Source organism: Saccopteryx leptura, chromosome 8 (genome assembly GCF_036850995.1).
Source record: "Saccopteryx leptura isolate mSacLep1 chromosome 8, mSacLep1_pri_phased_curated, whole genome shotgun sequence".
NCBI lineage: Eukaryota > Metazoa > Chordata > Mammalia > Chiroptera > Emballonuridae > Saccopteryx > Saccopteryx leptura.
Window position 1 is genome coordinate 51211646 of NC_089510.1, and position 14550 is coordinate 51226195.

General features: G+C 38.5%; 1 protein-coding gene across 6 annotated transcripts in view; it reads left to right on the top strand.

Moving 5' to 3' along the window:
- The first annotated feature begins 2555 nt into the window (after window positions 1–2555).
- CD86 (CD86 molecule) overlaps window positions 2556–14550 on the top strand; it is an 82249-nt gene continuing 70254 nt past the window's right edge. For 5 of the 6 annotated variants that reach the window (XM_066347252.1, XM_066347249.1, XM_066347248.1 and 2 more), the window contains exon 1: window positions 2556–2695. In XM_066347252.1, the coding sequence (XP_066203349.1) occupies window positions 2664–2695 (32 nt within the window). In that variant the 5' untranslated portion in view covers window positions 2556–2663. Of the gene's footprint in view, window positions 2696–9719; window positions 9795–14550 lie in introns of all 6 variants that reach the window. The other variant, XM_066347254.1, reaches the window with a different exon arrangement.

Sequence of the window (14550 nt, forward strand, 5' to 3'; positions counted from 1 at the left end):
GTCCTAGGCATATCATATCTGCATTAGTTTGCTAAGGCAACTATAACAAAATACCATATACTAGGTGGTTTAAACAACAGAAATGTATATTTCACAGTTCTGAAGGCTGCAAGTTAAAGATCAAGGTGCTGGCAGGGGTGATTTTCTCTGAGGCATCTCCTCTTGGCTTGCAGATGGCTTCCCTCTTGCTGTCTCTTCACATGGTCATCTTTCTGTCCATGGATGTCATCTCTTTTTTTTTCGTATAAGGATATCAGTCATACTGAATGAAGGGCCACCTTAACAGCCTCATTTTAATTTAATCACCTGTTTAAAGGCTGTATCTCCAAATACAGTCACATTCTGAGGTACTTGGATTAGGACATCATCATATGAATGTTGTGGGGGGGGGGGGACATAATTCAGTCCATACCAAAATTCAAACTGCTAAAAGCAAAACAAAGCTCTCCAAAGAAATGTACACTTGAAACCTAGAAATGTACACCTGAAACCTACGTGATCTTATTAACCAATGTCACCTCAATACATATAATAAAAAAAATACTGTCCCTTAAATCCTTATTCTGGTGTAAATAAAACAGAATATGTCAGTTGGAAGCTCAAATAAATTGTTTAAAAATTCATTTAAAAAAAACCCTGGCCAGTTAGCTCAGTCAGTTGAGAGCGTGTTCTGAAATGACAAGGTTGTGGGTTTGATCACCGGTAAGGGCACAATTGGGAAGCAACCAATAAATGTACGACTGAGTGGAACAACAAATGAATGCTTCCCTTCCCCCTCTCCTCTCTTTCTCTTCCTCTCGCTGTCTCTAAAAAAAGAAATTAAGCCCTGACCAGATAGCTCAGTTTGTTGGAGCGTCATCCTGGAGCACAGAGGTTGCTGGTTTAGTTCCCTGGTCAGGACACATGCAGGAGCAACCCCGTGTTTCTGCCTCTCTCTCTTTGCCTCTTTCAAAAAATTTTTTTAAAATCAAAAAGGAGACAAAAAAATTGAAAATATACAGAGGGGGAAAAAAAATACCTGCAGAGAACAAAGATACAAATTACAGCAGACTCTCCCGCCACCCCCAGAAACCATATAAGTAGGGAGCCGATGTAGTGATATAGTTAAAGTGCTAAAAGAAAGAAAACTGTCAACTCAAATTCTTTGCTCAGCAAAAAATTCTTCACAAATAATGGAGAAATACTTTTTCAGACAAATATTTGTGAATTTTACTGCCAGTATACATACTTTGCAAGAAATATAAAAACAAAAACAAAAAAATTCAGGCTGAAGGAATGTAAAATAGGTCAGAAAATTGACTATACACAAAAATTGAAATGAAATAATGGAATAAATGAATTGAAATAAATGAAAAAAGTAAAATCTATTTTTCTTTAGATTTAAATGTGCTAAAGAAAATGGCTGTTTAAAGCAAAATAATAACAATATATTGTCTTATAGTATGTATCAAAGTAAAATAAATGATGAAAATAGCACAATTATAAATTTTACTGTTAAGTTCTTAAAATACTTTGTTAAAGAAGTATCTTAATAGATACTCTTAATATCTTGATAGATGTTTTTAGTATCTACCTAGATCTAATAGATACAAAAAGTATTTCTTGTGGACTGAGTTGTATGCCCCTAAATCCATATGTTTCCTTGGTAATATATTTCTATTGACTTTACACTTACTGGAATCTTATCTGGATAGAGAATGCTACCTCTAAATTCTAGATATTGTTCTATGGTTTTTACGTTATTTAGGGTTGAATAAGAGGCCAAGTTGGTTTAATCTTCCTCTGCATTCTACTTTTTAATTTTATTTTTAGCTTTTTTGTCTTTGGAATTTAAAATGTTAACAATATTTACCTGAATAAGAATTTATTTTTATAAATTTTTGATAATCTGACCTAATAGTGCCCTATTTAGTTCATGTTTGATTTCTTCTGTAATAGTTTCTGCTTCATGAATTTCATGTTTCTTTCATAAATACATCTCTTAATTTTAGGATGTTGTCTTTTTTTCCCCTCCCTCCTGGGACTCTATTTGAGGAATCTTCTCTTTGACCAATTTAATCTCTGGATATAGTAGGAATGACATAATAAAAGCAGTAGCTTTTGTTTGCCATCTTTGGTTGTGCAGCTCTCACAAGAGGGCACCTCCTTGCTCCAAAGTTCATTGAAATCCTCCCTCATCTTGGTGATGGAAATCAGCAGGGGAAGATACTCCCAATCCACACACATAATCACCTTTTTACTGTCTTAACAAAATCTATAGAATGTTCTTTTATTCTATCTTATAGATGCAGAGATCCCTCCCCCCCCACTCTTTTAAATTATCTTATTTTCTAGGTTTCTTGAGGACATTTCAAGAGGAGACATTTTTTTGTCTGCCTCATCTTCATGTTGTGGTCTGGTACTCAAACCACTAAATTATTTATTTAAGCATATATTTGACCGAGACTAATGAATTCAACTCCAAGGAAAGGGTTAAATTTCTTCCACAAGTGTCAGCAAGATCTGACAAAAAAGAAAAGAGGAACAGCCTTTATTAAAGAAACTTACAGGATATGCAGTCATTGAGAAGGAAGGCTTTCACAGGCGTGGAAGGGATTGCTCCTCCTTCCACCTTGACTCAGGACTAACACAGACAAGTGGGATCATTCCCAGACGTTAGGTCAATGCTGGACACAGCCAGGATGGATCTTGGATGGTGAGTGATTATTCTTATTTTTCTTTGAAAGGCGATTTTGAATTAAGTGATCTCAGCGGCAGGCTGAGGTTGAGAATGAGTGCTGTTTTGTGTCCTTCCTGCCCAAGAATGCTAACCCATATTAAGAACGTATTTTAGAAGCCCAAGGTAGAAACACCAGGGAGAAAGAATGGTCTGTCCTTTGAAACATTGGCTAGAGTCCCAAAGCCATTCTCTCCTTCTCCAAAAAGGAGCATCCACTCCATGTTGATTCCATAGTTCCAAGGCAGGGAAGCTTTAAAAAATTTTTTCTATCAAAGACATTTGACTGGCACTTGAAGGAGAGGATTATCGAGCTGCCACAAATTTTATTGCTTGTTGAATTTTCTTAGTGATTAATTTGAATTTTGTAAATTTGTTTTTCAAATATTTCAATGTTGCAGTTGTTGATTTTAAGAACTGAAATTTTTAAATGTCTGCCTAAGTATGACAAAAACTAGGGAACAGACTTTGTGTATATCAAATCAGCTTGATCTGGGGATGGAATAATGAGATAGTGAAGCTAGAGAGGAAGAGGCTGAGGAAAAGGAGGAGGAAGAAGAGGTGTAAAAAGAAAATACAGAAGTCAGATAATGAGTCACAAACAGGCCATGGGAGATTCTGAGTAGGATGAGGTAGTAAAAAAAAAAAGTAGAGTAATTCAGTTAGTTATTGGGTATTGAACATGTTTGGTGTGCTGTGTACTTTATTACTGTTGTTTCACTGAACGTTAATCTTTGCCCTGACTCTCAGGCAGATGACATCATCACTGTGTTTTATGAATGAGATAACTGAGGCTGGAGAGGCTAACGTTCACCCCGCTCATAAGGAATAGAGCTAGAATCTTTCTTGCCACTTGGTTCCCCCCTCACAAGGTTTCTCCATGCCCTGGCAGTTCCCCGTGGCAGTGACTTACGGGAAGGGGTCACAACCACCCTCTCCCAGATCGTGGCAGCGGGAATCAGTCGTTACTTATTATTGTTCTTTGAAAATCGAAGTAACCCTCATCTAGCCAGTGCTCACAGGCTTGAAAAACAGCTTTGCTGCTTTTGTTTCAGAAGATTAGAACTTAATTTCCAAGGAAAGATTCCTTTTTCCTCCACCGGACTTTTGAAATGTTCCACATGTATAAAAATAATTTTTCAGAATTTATCATTTTTGTGGAGCCACAGAAGTGGTACCACTTAATTATGTTAACACTGCCTGCAGATGTCTCTAGAACCACGAGCCACTGTCTGGGTTCTCTCTGTTTCAAAGTGCCTGAAAATTGATTATGAGCAGGAAGTTTTGGATATAAATGGCCAATAAATAATGTTTAGTCTTATCTTAAACAAAAGAAATAGAAATTAAAACAGTGATATATTATTTTTTATCAAAGTGGTAAATATTTTATTTACAAAGCAAGCAAGCAAAAATCCTACAAGTTTCAAAGGAGGGAAGAACATTTATACCCTTATTACCAGTGAATGGTAATATTTATATAATCTTTCTGGACAATAATCTGGTGATATATATCAAAAGCCCTTAAAATGTATATTTCCTTTAACCAAGCAGTTCAACTTTTAGAAATTTATTGTAAGGACACAATCATGTATGGTTGTAAAGTTTTAGTGACATGGGTATCTTTCTTGCCGTTGTGTCTAATAGGGAAAATCTTGGAAACAACTTAAGGTTCGAAACATAGGTTAACTGGTTAATTAGAGAACATTCACAATGGAATACCATACAATCATGAAAAATTCTATCGTAGAACAATTTTTTATGTCTTTAGCTTAAGAACAAAAAAGGTGGAATGTACAGTGTTACTACTTTTATATATGATACCTGTTTACACACAGTGCTAATCAGACCTACAGATGATTTCTAATTTCAACTTTGTGCTTTTAAACTAATTCAACATCTGCAGGCAGAAAAAGAAATTTAGATACCTAAGAAAAAGAAACCAATAACTCGTAATTTGTGAAATTTTGTTGTTAGAACTTTGGCCCTTAGTGTTTAGCTTTTTGTCTCTTGAGTCCTCTTCAAATATACCTACTTTACCCATAATTCACTAGATCCTAATAGGCCTGTTTTCATAGAATGTTCTATGTGGAAGAGACCAGAGCTCTCATTTCCTTATTTTACAGATGCAATGGCATGGCTCTAGAATGAGCTGTGTGTTGGGAGGAGGAACAGTGTAGAGGTTGCATGGCTACGCTTTGGAACCTGAGTGCTGGCGTTTAAATCCCAGCTTCTCCCACTTTCTAGCTGTGTGACTTTGGACAAATTACTGACCAATTTTAATGCTGAATTTCATACCTATATAATGGGGCTAAATGTGACTGGACATAAGGTGGTTGTGAAATTTTAATGAGATAATCCATGTAAAGTGCTTAGAACTTTGTTCTGATGACTACTCAGTGATTATTAGTTGCTTTTACTACTATCGTTAGGTTTAATAAATAGAGGAAAAGTGAGTTGTCCAAGATTACACAACTGCTTGATGGCAATGCTAGGACTAGAATTCAGAAAGGTTTTTTTTCAAGCAGGTGCTTAATATCCGGGGAACCTGCCAGGACAACCCCAGACTGGGCTCCAAGGGGAGCTGACCTGAAACAGGCAGTGCCCGAGTTCAAGGCCAGCCACTTCAAGGGAATGACTCGGATCACAGTGGAGAACCATATGCTGCTAAAGAAGCTAAGAGCCAGGTTAGGTGCTGACATAAAGCCTGGAGCAAAGAGCAGAAGAGATGACTCAGATAGGTCCTTTTATCGACCACCAGCTAAGGGCTTCATGGGCAGGGTAGGGGGTCTACGTGGTTCAAAGACCCCAAGGTCTGGGTGATGAAATAGACAAATAAGATGCATGTAAGAATTGCAACTATTGCTGTAAGAAGATGTCTGACAGATACTAATAAAAAAGGATGAGGTAGAGACTGGGAGGGGCTAGAACAAGGAGCCTCCAGAGCCAAGGCATTCAGTCATGATTATTGTAAAGTCGCAGCTTAAGTTTGAAGAGTCATAAACAAGCAAAGATTATGATAAAATTTGCTTTAAAAAAAGCCCTCTGGGCCCTGGCCTGTTGGCTCAGTGGTAGAGCGTCGGCCTGGCGTGCAGGGGTCCCGGGTTCGATTCCCGGCCAGGGCACACAGGAGAAGCGCCCATCTGCTTCTCCACCCCTCCCCCTCTCCTTCCTCTCTGTCTCTCTCTCTTCCCCTCCCGCAGCAAGGCTCCATTGGAGCAAAGATGGCCCGGGCGCTGGGGATGGCTCCTTGGCGTCTGCCCCAGGCGCTGGAGTGGCTCTGGTCGTGACAGAGCGATGCCCCAGAGGGGCAGAGCATCGCCCCCTGGTGGGCGTGCCAGGTGGATCCCGGTCGGGCGCATGCGGGAGTCTGTCTGACTGTCTCCCTGTTTCCAGCTTCAGAAAAATACCAAAAAAAAAAAAAAAAAAAAAAAAAAGTCCTCTGGCAGCCGAGTACAGAACTGATTCTGGGTGATGAGGAGATTGTTTAGAAAAATACTGTAATAATTTAAGAAGATGTGTTAAAGGACATGAAACCAAGACAGTTATGGTGTGATCGGAGAGGAGGGGATGCATTTAGGAGATGTTCAAGCACTAGAATTGATAGGATTTGGATTTTAATAAATGTAGAGCTTGGAAGGAGAGATCTAAGTACACAGTGACATCCTTCACAACATAGATATATAGGAAGTGGGTAGGGTTTAGGCCAGGGGAAAGAGAGGGGAGAAGTTGAGTTTATTTTCTAACATGCTGAATTTGAGATTCTGTGGAGCAGCTAAATGATGATGTGCAAGTAGTCAAGTAGAGATACAGGTGTAAAGCTCAAGAAAGAGGTGTGGGCTGGAGCAGACATTAAGAGTCTTCAGCATAAGTACAGCTGATAGTCAGAATTCTTGTTGTGGGTGAGATCACTAGAGAGAGATGGTGGAGTGAGAAGAAGCCAAGGATAAAACCTGTAAAATTTTTAAATTTAAGGAGGTAGATGAAGATAAAGAGTCCAAAACAGACACCAAGGAGGGACTACAGAGATTGGAGCAAAGCAAGAGAGAGATGCAAAAAGAGGAGGATGTGTCCTTGGAAGGACATATTTACCAAACTTCTACATGGAGCACATGAGATACAACAGAAAAAGTGACTCTAGGGACTCAGTGTTTAGGGTTGAATTGTGTCCCCTCTAAATACATATGTTAAAGTATCAACCCCTAGTCCCTCAGGATGTGATCATGCTTGGAGATAATTAAGTTAAAATAGGTTCATTAGGGTGGGTCCTAATCCAAGATGACATGTGCTTATGAAGAGGAGGAAACTTGTATGCAGAAACACACACAGAGAGAAGCTGATGTGAACAGACAGAGAGAACACGGCCATCTGCAAGCCAAGTAAAGAGGCCCGGAACAGATCCTTCCCTTTCAGCCCTCAGAAGGAAGCAGCACCACTGACATCTTCATTTTGAATCTCTGGCTCCCAGAACTGTGAGACATTAAATTTCTGTTGTTTAAGCCACTCAGTTTGTGGCACTTTTTACTACATCCTGTCAATGTAAGAATGTCCAAACCTGTAGAGAATTTTTAAAAATAGTTTATTTGAGCCAAACTGACAATTGCTGGGAAGCAAGATATCAGATGTTCTGAAGAGTGACAGTTCTGCATTTCTTTTATGCATTTGGAATTAAGGAGGGAACATGAGGAAGATTACATAAAGGTGAGGGAAAGCAAAGGGGGATTGGATTACAGGATATTTAGCAAGATTATGTGCTCTCTTGAGGGTGGTTATGCTTCTGAGGGGTTTGAAAAAGGAGCATTTTAATGATGTGTTAACCTAGTTACACAAAAACACTGACCAAGGCTTGCTTAAGGCGAAGATTAACTTTTACTAAAGCAGTTATATGCCTGGGACCTGCCCTGTTAAGAAATTTTTTTTCTTCTTCATTTTTCTGAAGCTGGAAACAGGGAGAGACAGTCAGACAGACTCCCGCATGCGCCCGACCGGGATCCACCCGGCACGCCCACCATGGGGCGACGCTCTGCCCACCAGGGGGCGATGCTCTGCCCATCCTGGGCGTCGCCATATTGCGACCAGAGCCACTCTAGCGCCTGAGGCAGAGGCCACAGAGCCATCCCCAGCGCCCGGGCCATCTTTGCTCCAATGGAGCCTTGGCTGCGGGAGGGGAAGAGAGAGACAGAGAGGAAAGCGCCGTGGAGGGGTGGAGAAGCAAATGGGCGCTTCTCCTGTGTGCATTGGCCAGGAATTGAACCCGGGTCCTCCGCACGCTAGGCTGACGCTCTACCGCTGAGCCAACCGGCCAGGGCTCTGTTAAGAATTTTTGATCATATCACCCTGTTAGGTTACTTTCAGTCAGGTTTATTATAGTTCCCCTTTTCATCCACAATCCCTAACAAATGAATACATCTGACTAATGTACGTAAGACCTTGGTAATTGTGCATACAGCCAGAGAAAAAAACTGAGTAAATATCTCAGACACGGGAGGGAGAGTGTCCCATGTCTTAGCTTACATTACCTAAGCTAAAAGGAGAAAACTGTCTCACAAAGCAGAGAGTAGTCACAGGGTCAAATTCTGCAGAAAGGTGAAGTAAGAGAATGACTGAAAATGTCAGTCCTGAGGCCTACAGTGACCTTTGTAGAAGGTTCCCAGTTAAGTAGGAGTAGATCTCAGAGAGCTGAAAACATGGAGACAGCAGGAAGATCATGGCTGCCAACCATTTGGTGATGAAAGGGGACCTCTTCTTTGGACCAAACTCACCTCCACTGTCTGTAAAGAGCCACATGGGTACAACTTAGAGCTGAGTCAGCCAGAGTTGGAGTCTCCTCTAATTTAATAGCTAAACACAGGAGAGAAAAGTCAATACTTCTCATTACATGCAAAACTTGTTTGGTAAGGATTTCAGAAAGAAAAGGATTTTTGAAGTTGTCATTTTACATGTCGGGGTTTCGGTTTGAACACAGATTCCATTCTGTTTTATTAAGGCCAGAAGACAGTTGTTATCTGAGGCTTCTCGGAGATGAAACCCATGGTGAATCTGGTGGTGGAAAGAAGGAAACAAGTTTGAGTGAAATTTGGGGGACCACCTATAATTTATGTCAATAAGCAAGAAAAAGCCATAGAATTGGAATGGAGAAGTATTAAAGCATTTTCTTAGAAAGCTTTGAACTCAAAATGAGTTTAAAATTTTCTTTCTGTAGCCTCAGGAATATTATTGACCAAATAACCCAAATGTCACAGGTCTATATTAGGGGATCAAAAAAATTAGATTTAACGAAAAGATCTAGTAAAAGACCCGATTAAAATAAAAAGAATGAACATTTGGTTAAGTGAGCCAATTAGTCAGTACCAACCAGAAATTAACCATGGGGTAAAACCTGAAGTAAATAACTACCCAAAAGATAAACCCAGACTATCACCCCTTTCTTACAATAGTTTTTCAACCAATTACATAATAAATCTTTATCAAGAACCTGATAGTTCTAGGGCACTGTGAAGATTACAAAAGAAATGGCTAACATTTAGTTTTGATAATCTAATTGGGAATAGAAAACAATTATAAAATGGCAAAAGCAATTCAATGCAGCTAATAACTTATTTTAAAAATATATATATAAATGACAAAAATATTCTCATTAGATATTAAAGAAACACCAATTCAAACACCAATTAGTGTTTTCATTTATCAAATTAAATAGTAAACAAACAAACGAATGATCCAATGTAAAAGTGGGAAAAAGATATAAAAAGACATTTCTCCAAAAAGAATATGTAATTACAGATGAACATGAAAAGATGTTCAATGTCATCAGCCATTGTGGGAATTAAAGTGGAAACACAGTGAAATATTGCTACATACCTATCAGAATGGCTAGAGAGAGAGAAAAAAAGAACATAACCTCATCATAAGCTGAGAGCATGGGTACAAGCCAACACCCATGCTGGCCACTCTCTACTTCTCTGTTCTAGTAATCTTTTCAGCTCATTCAATGCTTTTGTTCCAGGCACTGTGTCACACATTAGAAATACACCAGAGATGAGTGAATATGATTTCTGCCCTCAAGGAACTCAGTATAGTGGTAAATATATCAAATGTGATTATTTTATTTTTTTATATAATGGTGAAGTGTGTGAGGTTCCACAGAAGCACAAAGGTAGATGTTTTCCATCTGTCTGCTGACGGTATTGTATTTTGAGTAAGTGCCAGAGTTTTGAGTCAGTCAGACTGGTGTCAAATAATGAGTAGTTAATAAGTGGTTATTTTATTAGTGGTATCACCTTGGGGAAACTACCCAGCTTCGGGAATGTCAATGCTCCCATCTGTACAACATGCCTATTAGTACTTACCAATGCCATGAGGGTTGTGAGAATTTATAATGAATGTGAAGTCTTGTGGAAATAAAATATTTTAGGCTTCACATTCTTTTTCTTAAAATCTATTATTTCTATTTTTTATTTACAGTTTACAGTCAGTAATATCTTGTATTAGTTTCAGGTGTACAGCATAGTGATTAGACAATCATGTACTTTACAAAGTGTCTCCCCTGATATTTCCAGTATCCCACTGGCACCATACATAGTTATTGCAATATTGTTGAGTATATTTCCTATGCTATACTATACATCCCTGTGACTATTTTTGTAGCTACCAATTTGTACCTCTTCATTCCTTCACCTTTATACCTGGTCCCCCAACTCTCCTCTCTTCTGGCAACAATCAGTCTGTTCTCTGTGTCTATGAGTCTGTTTCAGTTTTGTTTGTTCACTTATTTTGTTCTTTAGATTTCACAAATAAGTGAAATCATATGGTACTTGTCTTTCTTTGAGTGACTTATTTCATTGAGCATAATACCCTCTAGTTTCACCCAAGCTGTCACAAATGTTAAGATTTTATTCTTTATTATGGCCAAGTAATAGCTCATTGTATATATCTACCGCTACTTTATTATCCACTTATCTATTGGTGCGCACTTAAGGTGCTTCCATATCTTGGCTGTTGTAAAAAAACATAGGGATACATAAATTCTTTAAAGTTGGTGTTTTGGGTTTCTTTGGATATATACCTAGAAGTAGAATCACTGGGTCATAAGACAGTTTCATCTTTAATTTTTTGAGGACCCTCCATATTGTTTTCCATAGCGGCTGCACCAGTTAGCATTTCCACCAGTAGTTCACAGTGATTCCCTTTTCTCCACATTCTCACCAACACCTCTTGTTTGTGGATTCCTATATTTTAATTTAAGACTCAATTTTCGTTAGCTTTGTCTTTTCTGATTTAGTTCTAGCAAGTAGATTTTTACCTGTAACCGAGAAGTTGCTATAGTGGAACTCCCAATTATAGATAGAGAAGCACAGGTTCAATGAAGGTGAGTAAGGTGAAAGCCACCTGGAATATATTTTATGTAAGGGTAGAATGCCAAAAACATTAAAATAAAATCCAGTCAGATAAGTTTTAATCATGTGAGTACCTTCATGAAGTTGTTTATAGCCCCTTCCCCTTTTTAGCCTTCTAAACTTGAATAATTTCTGTCTGTTATGTCTGTTTTTAATTTATAAAAACATTTTTGCTCATTAGTCATCATGGGTAATGCATTTGTAATTCTAGAAGATATGTAAACTATCATTTTTTAAATTAAAAATGCTCATTCTGCTTGCCTTAATATTTTCACATTTAGAGATTTAGCTAATAAAATAATATAGATAAAGAAATACTTGTGTGCACAAAAATGTTTATTAGAGCATTATTTAATATAATGAAAAATAAATATCAACCAAAATTTTTTATAATAGGTGAATAGTGAAGTAAATTGAAAGTGAAGTTCATAATGACTTTGAAATGACAGAAGAAAACATAAGGCTATAAAAATTTAAAGAAAATAATGCATAGAAACAAGATAGCAAATGAATATGTCAAAACAGTCATAGTTATTTCCTTGTTGGTAAGATTACAGAAAAAAGGTTTTATTCTTTGACTGAAATTGCTTAAGCTATAGTGAATTTACATTGCTCGGCTAAACAGGATGAAATCAAGTTAAAAAGTAATCTAGTGGTGAGAGAAGACTCAGAGTGAGGAATGGCAAGCCCAGTACTGAGACCGTCGGGTAAAGAGTGATTGATACAGGCCTATGGTTTGTTACCTGCATGACATATAAGTAGCAGAAGCTGCGTAACACCGGCCGATGACCTCCATCTTGAGCAATGCTGCTGGTCACCACTCTGTTGTCCTGTGTGTAGGAGTGTGGTTCAGCACAACTTAGTCTTATTTCTCAAGGGAAGTCAGAAAGGTAGACTCATAGGTGAAATCTTCCCATTATAAGACCTCAGGGGCTGGATGGGTTGGTTTGGCCCAGGTCACCAGTTTTTACCTCTGACCTGTGTTGTGCAATGGAGGGTTAGAGGAGGGGAAGAGCATTGTGAATGCTGTGGTTTAGGAATGTATTCTATTCCAGGCTGTAGTAAATTAGGGCTAGAAGGGAGGGGGCTAGGACTGTTTATTTATTAATTCTTTTTTTTTTTAATTTTTAATTTTATTTTACTTATTCATTTTTAGAGAGGAGAGAGAGAGGGAGAGAGAGACAGAGAGGGAGAGAGAGGAGAGAGAGACAGAGAGAGAAGGGGGAGGAGCTGGAAGCATCAACTCCCATATGTGCCTTGACCAGGCAAGCCTAGGGTTTCGAACCGGCGACCTCAGCATTTCCAGGTTGACGCTTTATCCACTGCGCCACCACAGGTCAGGCCATTTATTAATTCTTTTAATAAAGTTTTATTTAATGTTGATACAATGAAGATGAATGTGACAGGGATCCTATTAAGAAGCTACTAAGTAAGGAATTTTCCTCCTAGCTCACATTCCTTACCATTTGGCAGGCATTATGATATACCATATTATATCATATAGTCATCTAATTCTCACAACTCAAAGGGCTAAGTACTGTTATTGCCCCCCCCCATTTCCCACAAGGGAAAACTGGATCTTAGAGATGTTACGTGGCTTGTCCAGGTTATGTAGCTGGCAACAGAACCAGATTCTACACCCCCATCTGACTCTAGTCCAAAGCTCTAAACAAGCATGTTATATATTGTGGGATATCAGGGGAGGACTAGATTACTCTTAGTAGCAAGAAAAACTTGTGAATGGAAAGATGGGTGGTTGAAGAGATCTATATTGGACCAGGATCTAAAAGAAGCTCTAGCAACCAAGTGATAAAGGTAAGATCTAGGGAGCCATTGGTCAGGGGCAGAGGTTGAAAACTAAAGGCCGGCAAGCCAAAAATAGTACACAGACAGACAGTAATCGTTCAAAATAATTTTTAAAGAGAACTTTATAAATTAGCTGTCAATACTTTAAAGATCTGGGGAAGTCACATAAATTTGGATGCTCAGCTCCTCTGGAAATCAGAATACCTAGTAACACTGGGATCACATTCCCTTATGGCAGCAATTTTCAACCTTTTTCATCTAAGGGCACACATAAACTAATGATTAAAGTGGTGTAGCACACCGAAAAATATATTTTTGCTGATATGACTAAAAAAATAGATGTAATTTTGATTTATTCATACCAGACAGCTATTGTTATATTGGCTGTCAATTATTTTTTTATTTGACAATCTAAGGAAAAAGAGTTATTTGACAATCTAAGGAAAAAGAGATAAGTGCCTTTGACTAAATAGGTTTTGCATGTTTTAAATTTTTTTGCATCACACTGGTTGGAAATCACTGCCTCATGGTAACAACTGGTGAATCTGGCAGAGGCTGCTCGACTTCCAATGGGATATGAGCTCTCCTCTTCCCACATGGCCTACTTTACTCATTTAAGTTCCTGCCAGCAACCACCAGGCACTTGATAAAGCCTTGACCTAGAAAGTGGAGCATCAACATATGGGAAAGAATAACCAAATGGAAGAGGCAGGTGAGAGCTGGCAGGACAGAAACTAAGGGTGTGTGAAAGTGTGGACCCAGAAAGATACTTTCTGAGGATGCCAGATCCAAAGGCAGAGGCCATTTACCTTACTGCCTTCTGGCTGGGTTACACATGGTCCCAAGATCTTCAGCTGAGGCTTGGAAGGAAGTGGATTGGGGTTAGGAGAGACTTGATTGAAGGCTCAGTGGAGAAGGTATAAATTTGAGGGTCATGGAGAATTTATACTGCAGCAAATAAAAAAGTTAATGTGACCATTCGGTGGTTCACTCAAGATTCTAAGAGAATTTGCTGGCTTGCTAAGTGTTCATGATTGCCAGGAAAACTAATTAGAAAAAAGCAAAACCAAAATATCCAAACCCAGTCTCTTTAATGCCTCTGGTTATCTTTTTTTATACATACAGGCAGAGTGAGTCTATTACACACTACTTTGATGTTGATCAGAGTGCCCCATTCAGTTCTGGGGACCTTAGGAGAAACATTTCTTTAGGTTAAAGAAACGTGGAACAGGTTATTTACTTTTCTAAGCCTCAATTTCTTTAACTGTTTGAAGGTTTAACAGCTTCAAATTTTCAGAGGGTAAGGATTAAGTGAGCGAATGGAGGAATGTGAAGTGGATGGCTCAGAGTAGGATGGAATGAATGATTGCTGTGATGAGCAGGGGTGGGGCTAGAAACATTACTTAGGTGTTGTTCTGAATCTTTGCAATGACTACGTGAGGCGTTATTTTCCCATTAAACAATAAAATGAGGAACTTGAGGTTTAGAAAGGTTTAGTAACTTATTCAAGGTCACACAATATGTAAATAACTCAAAAAGTGCCAAACTATGTCCACCCCCAAAAGTATGCTGATATCTGTCATTCTAATAATAGTCATATAATATTGTTGGCTAGAAATTCAAACAGATTCAATT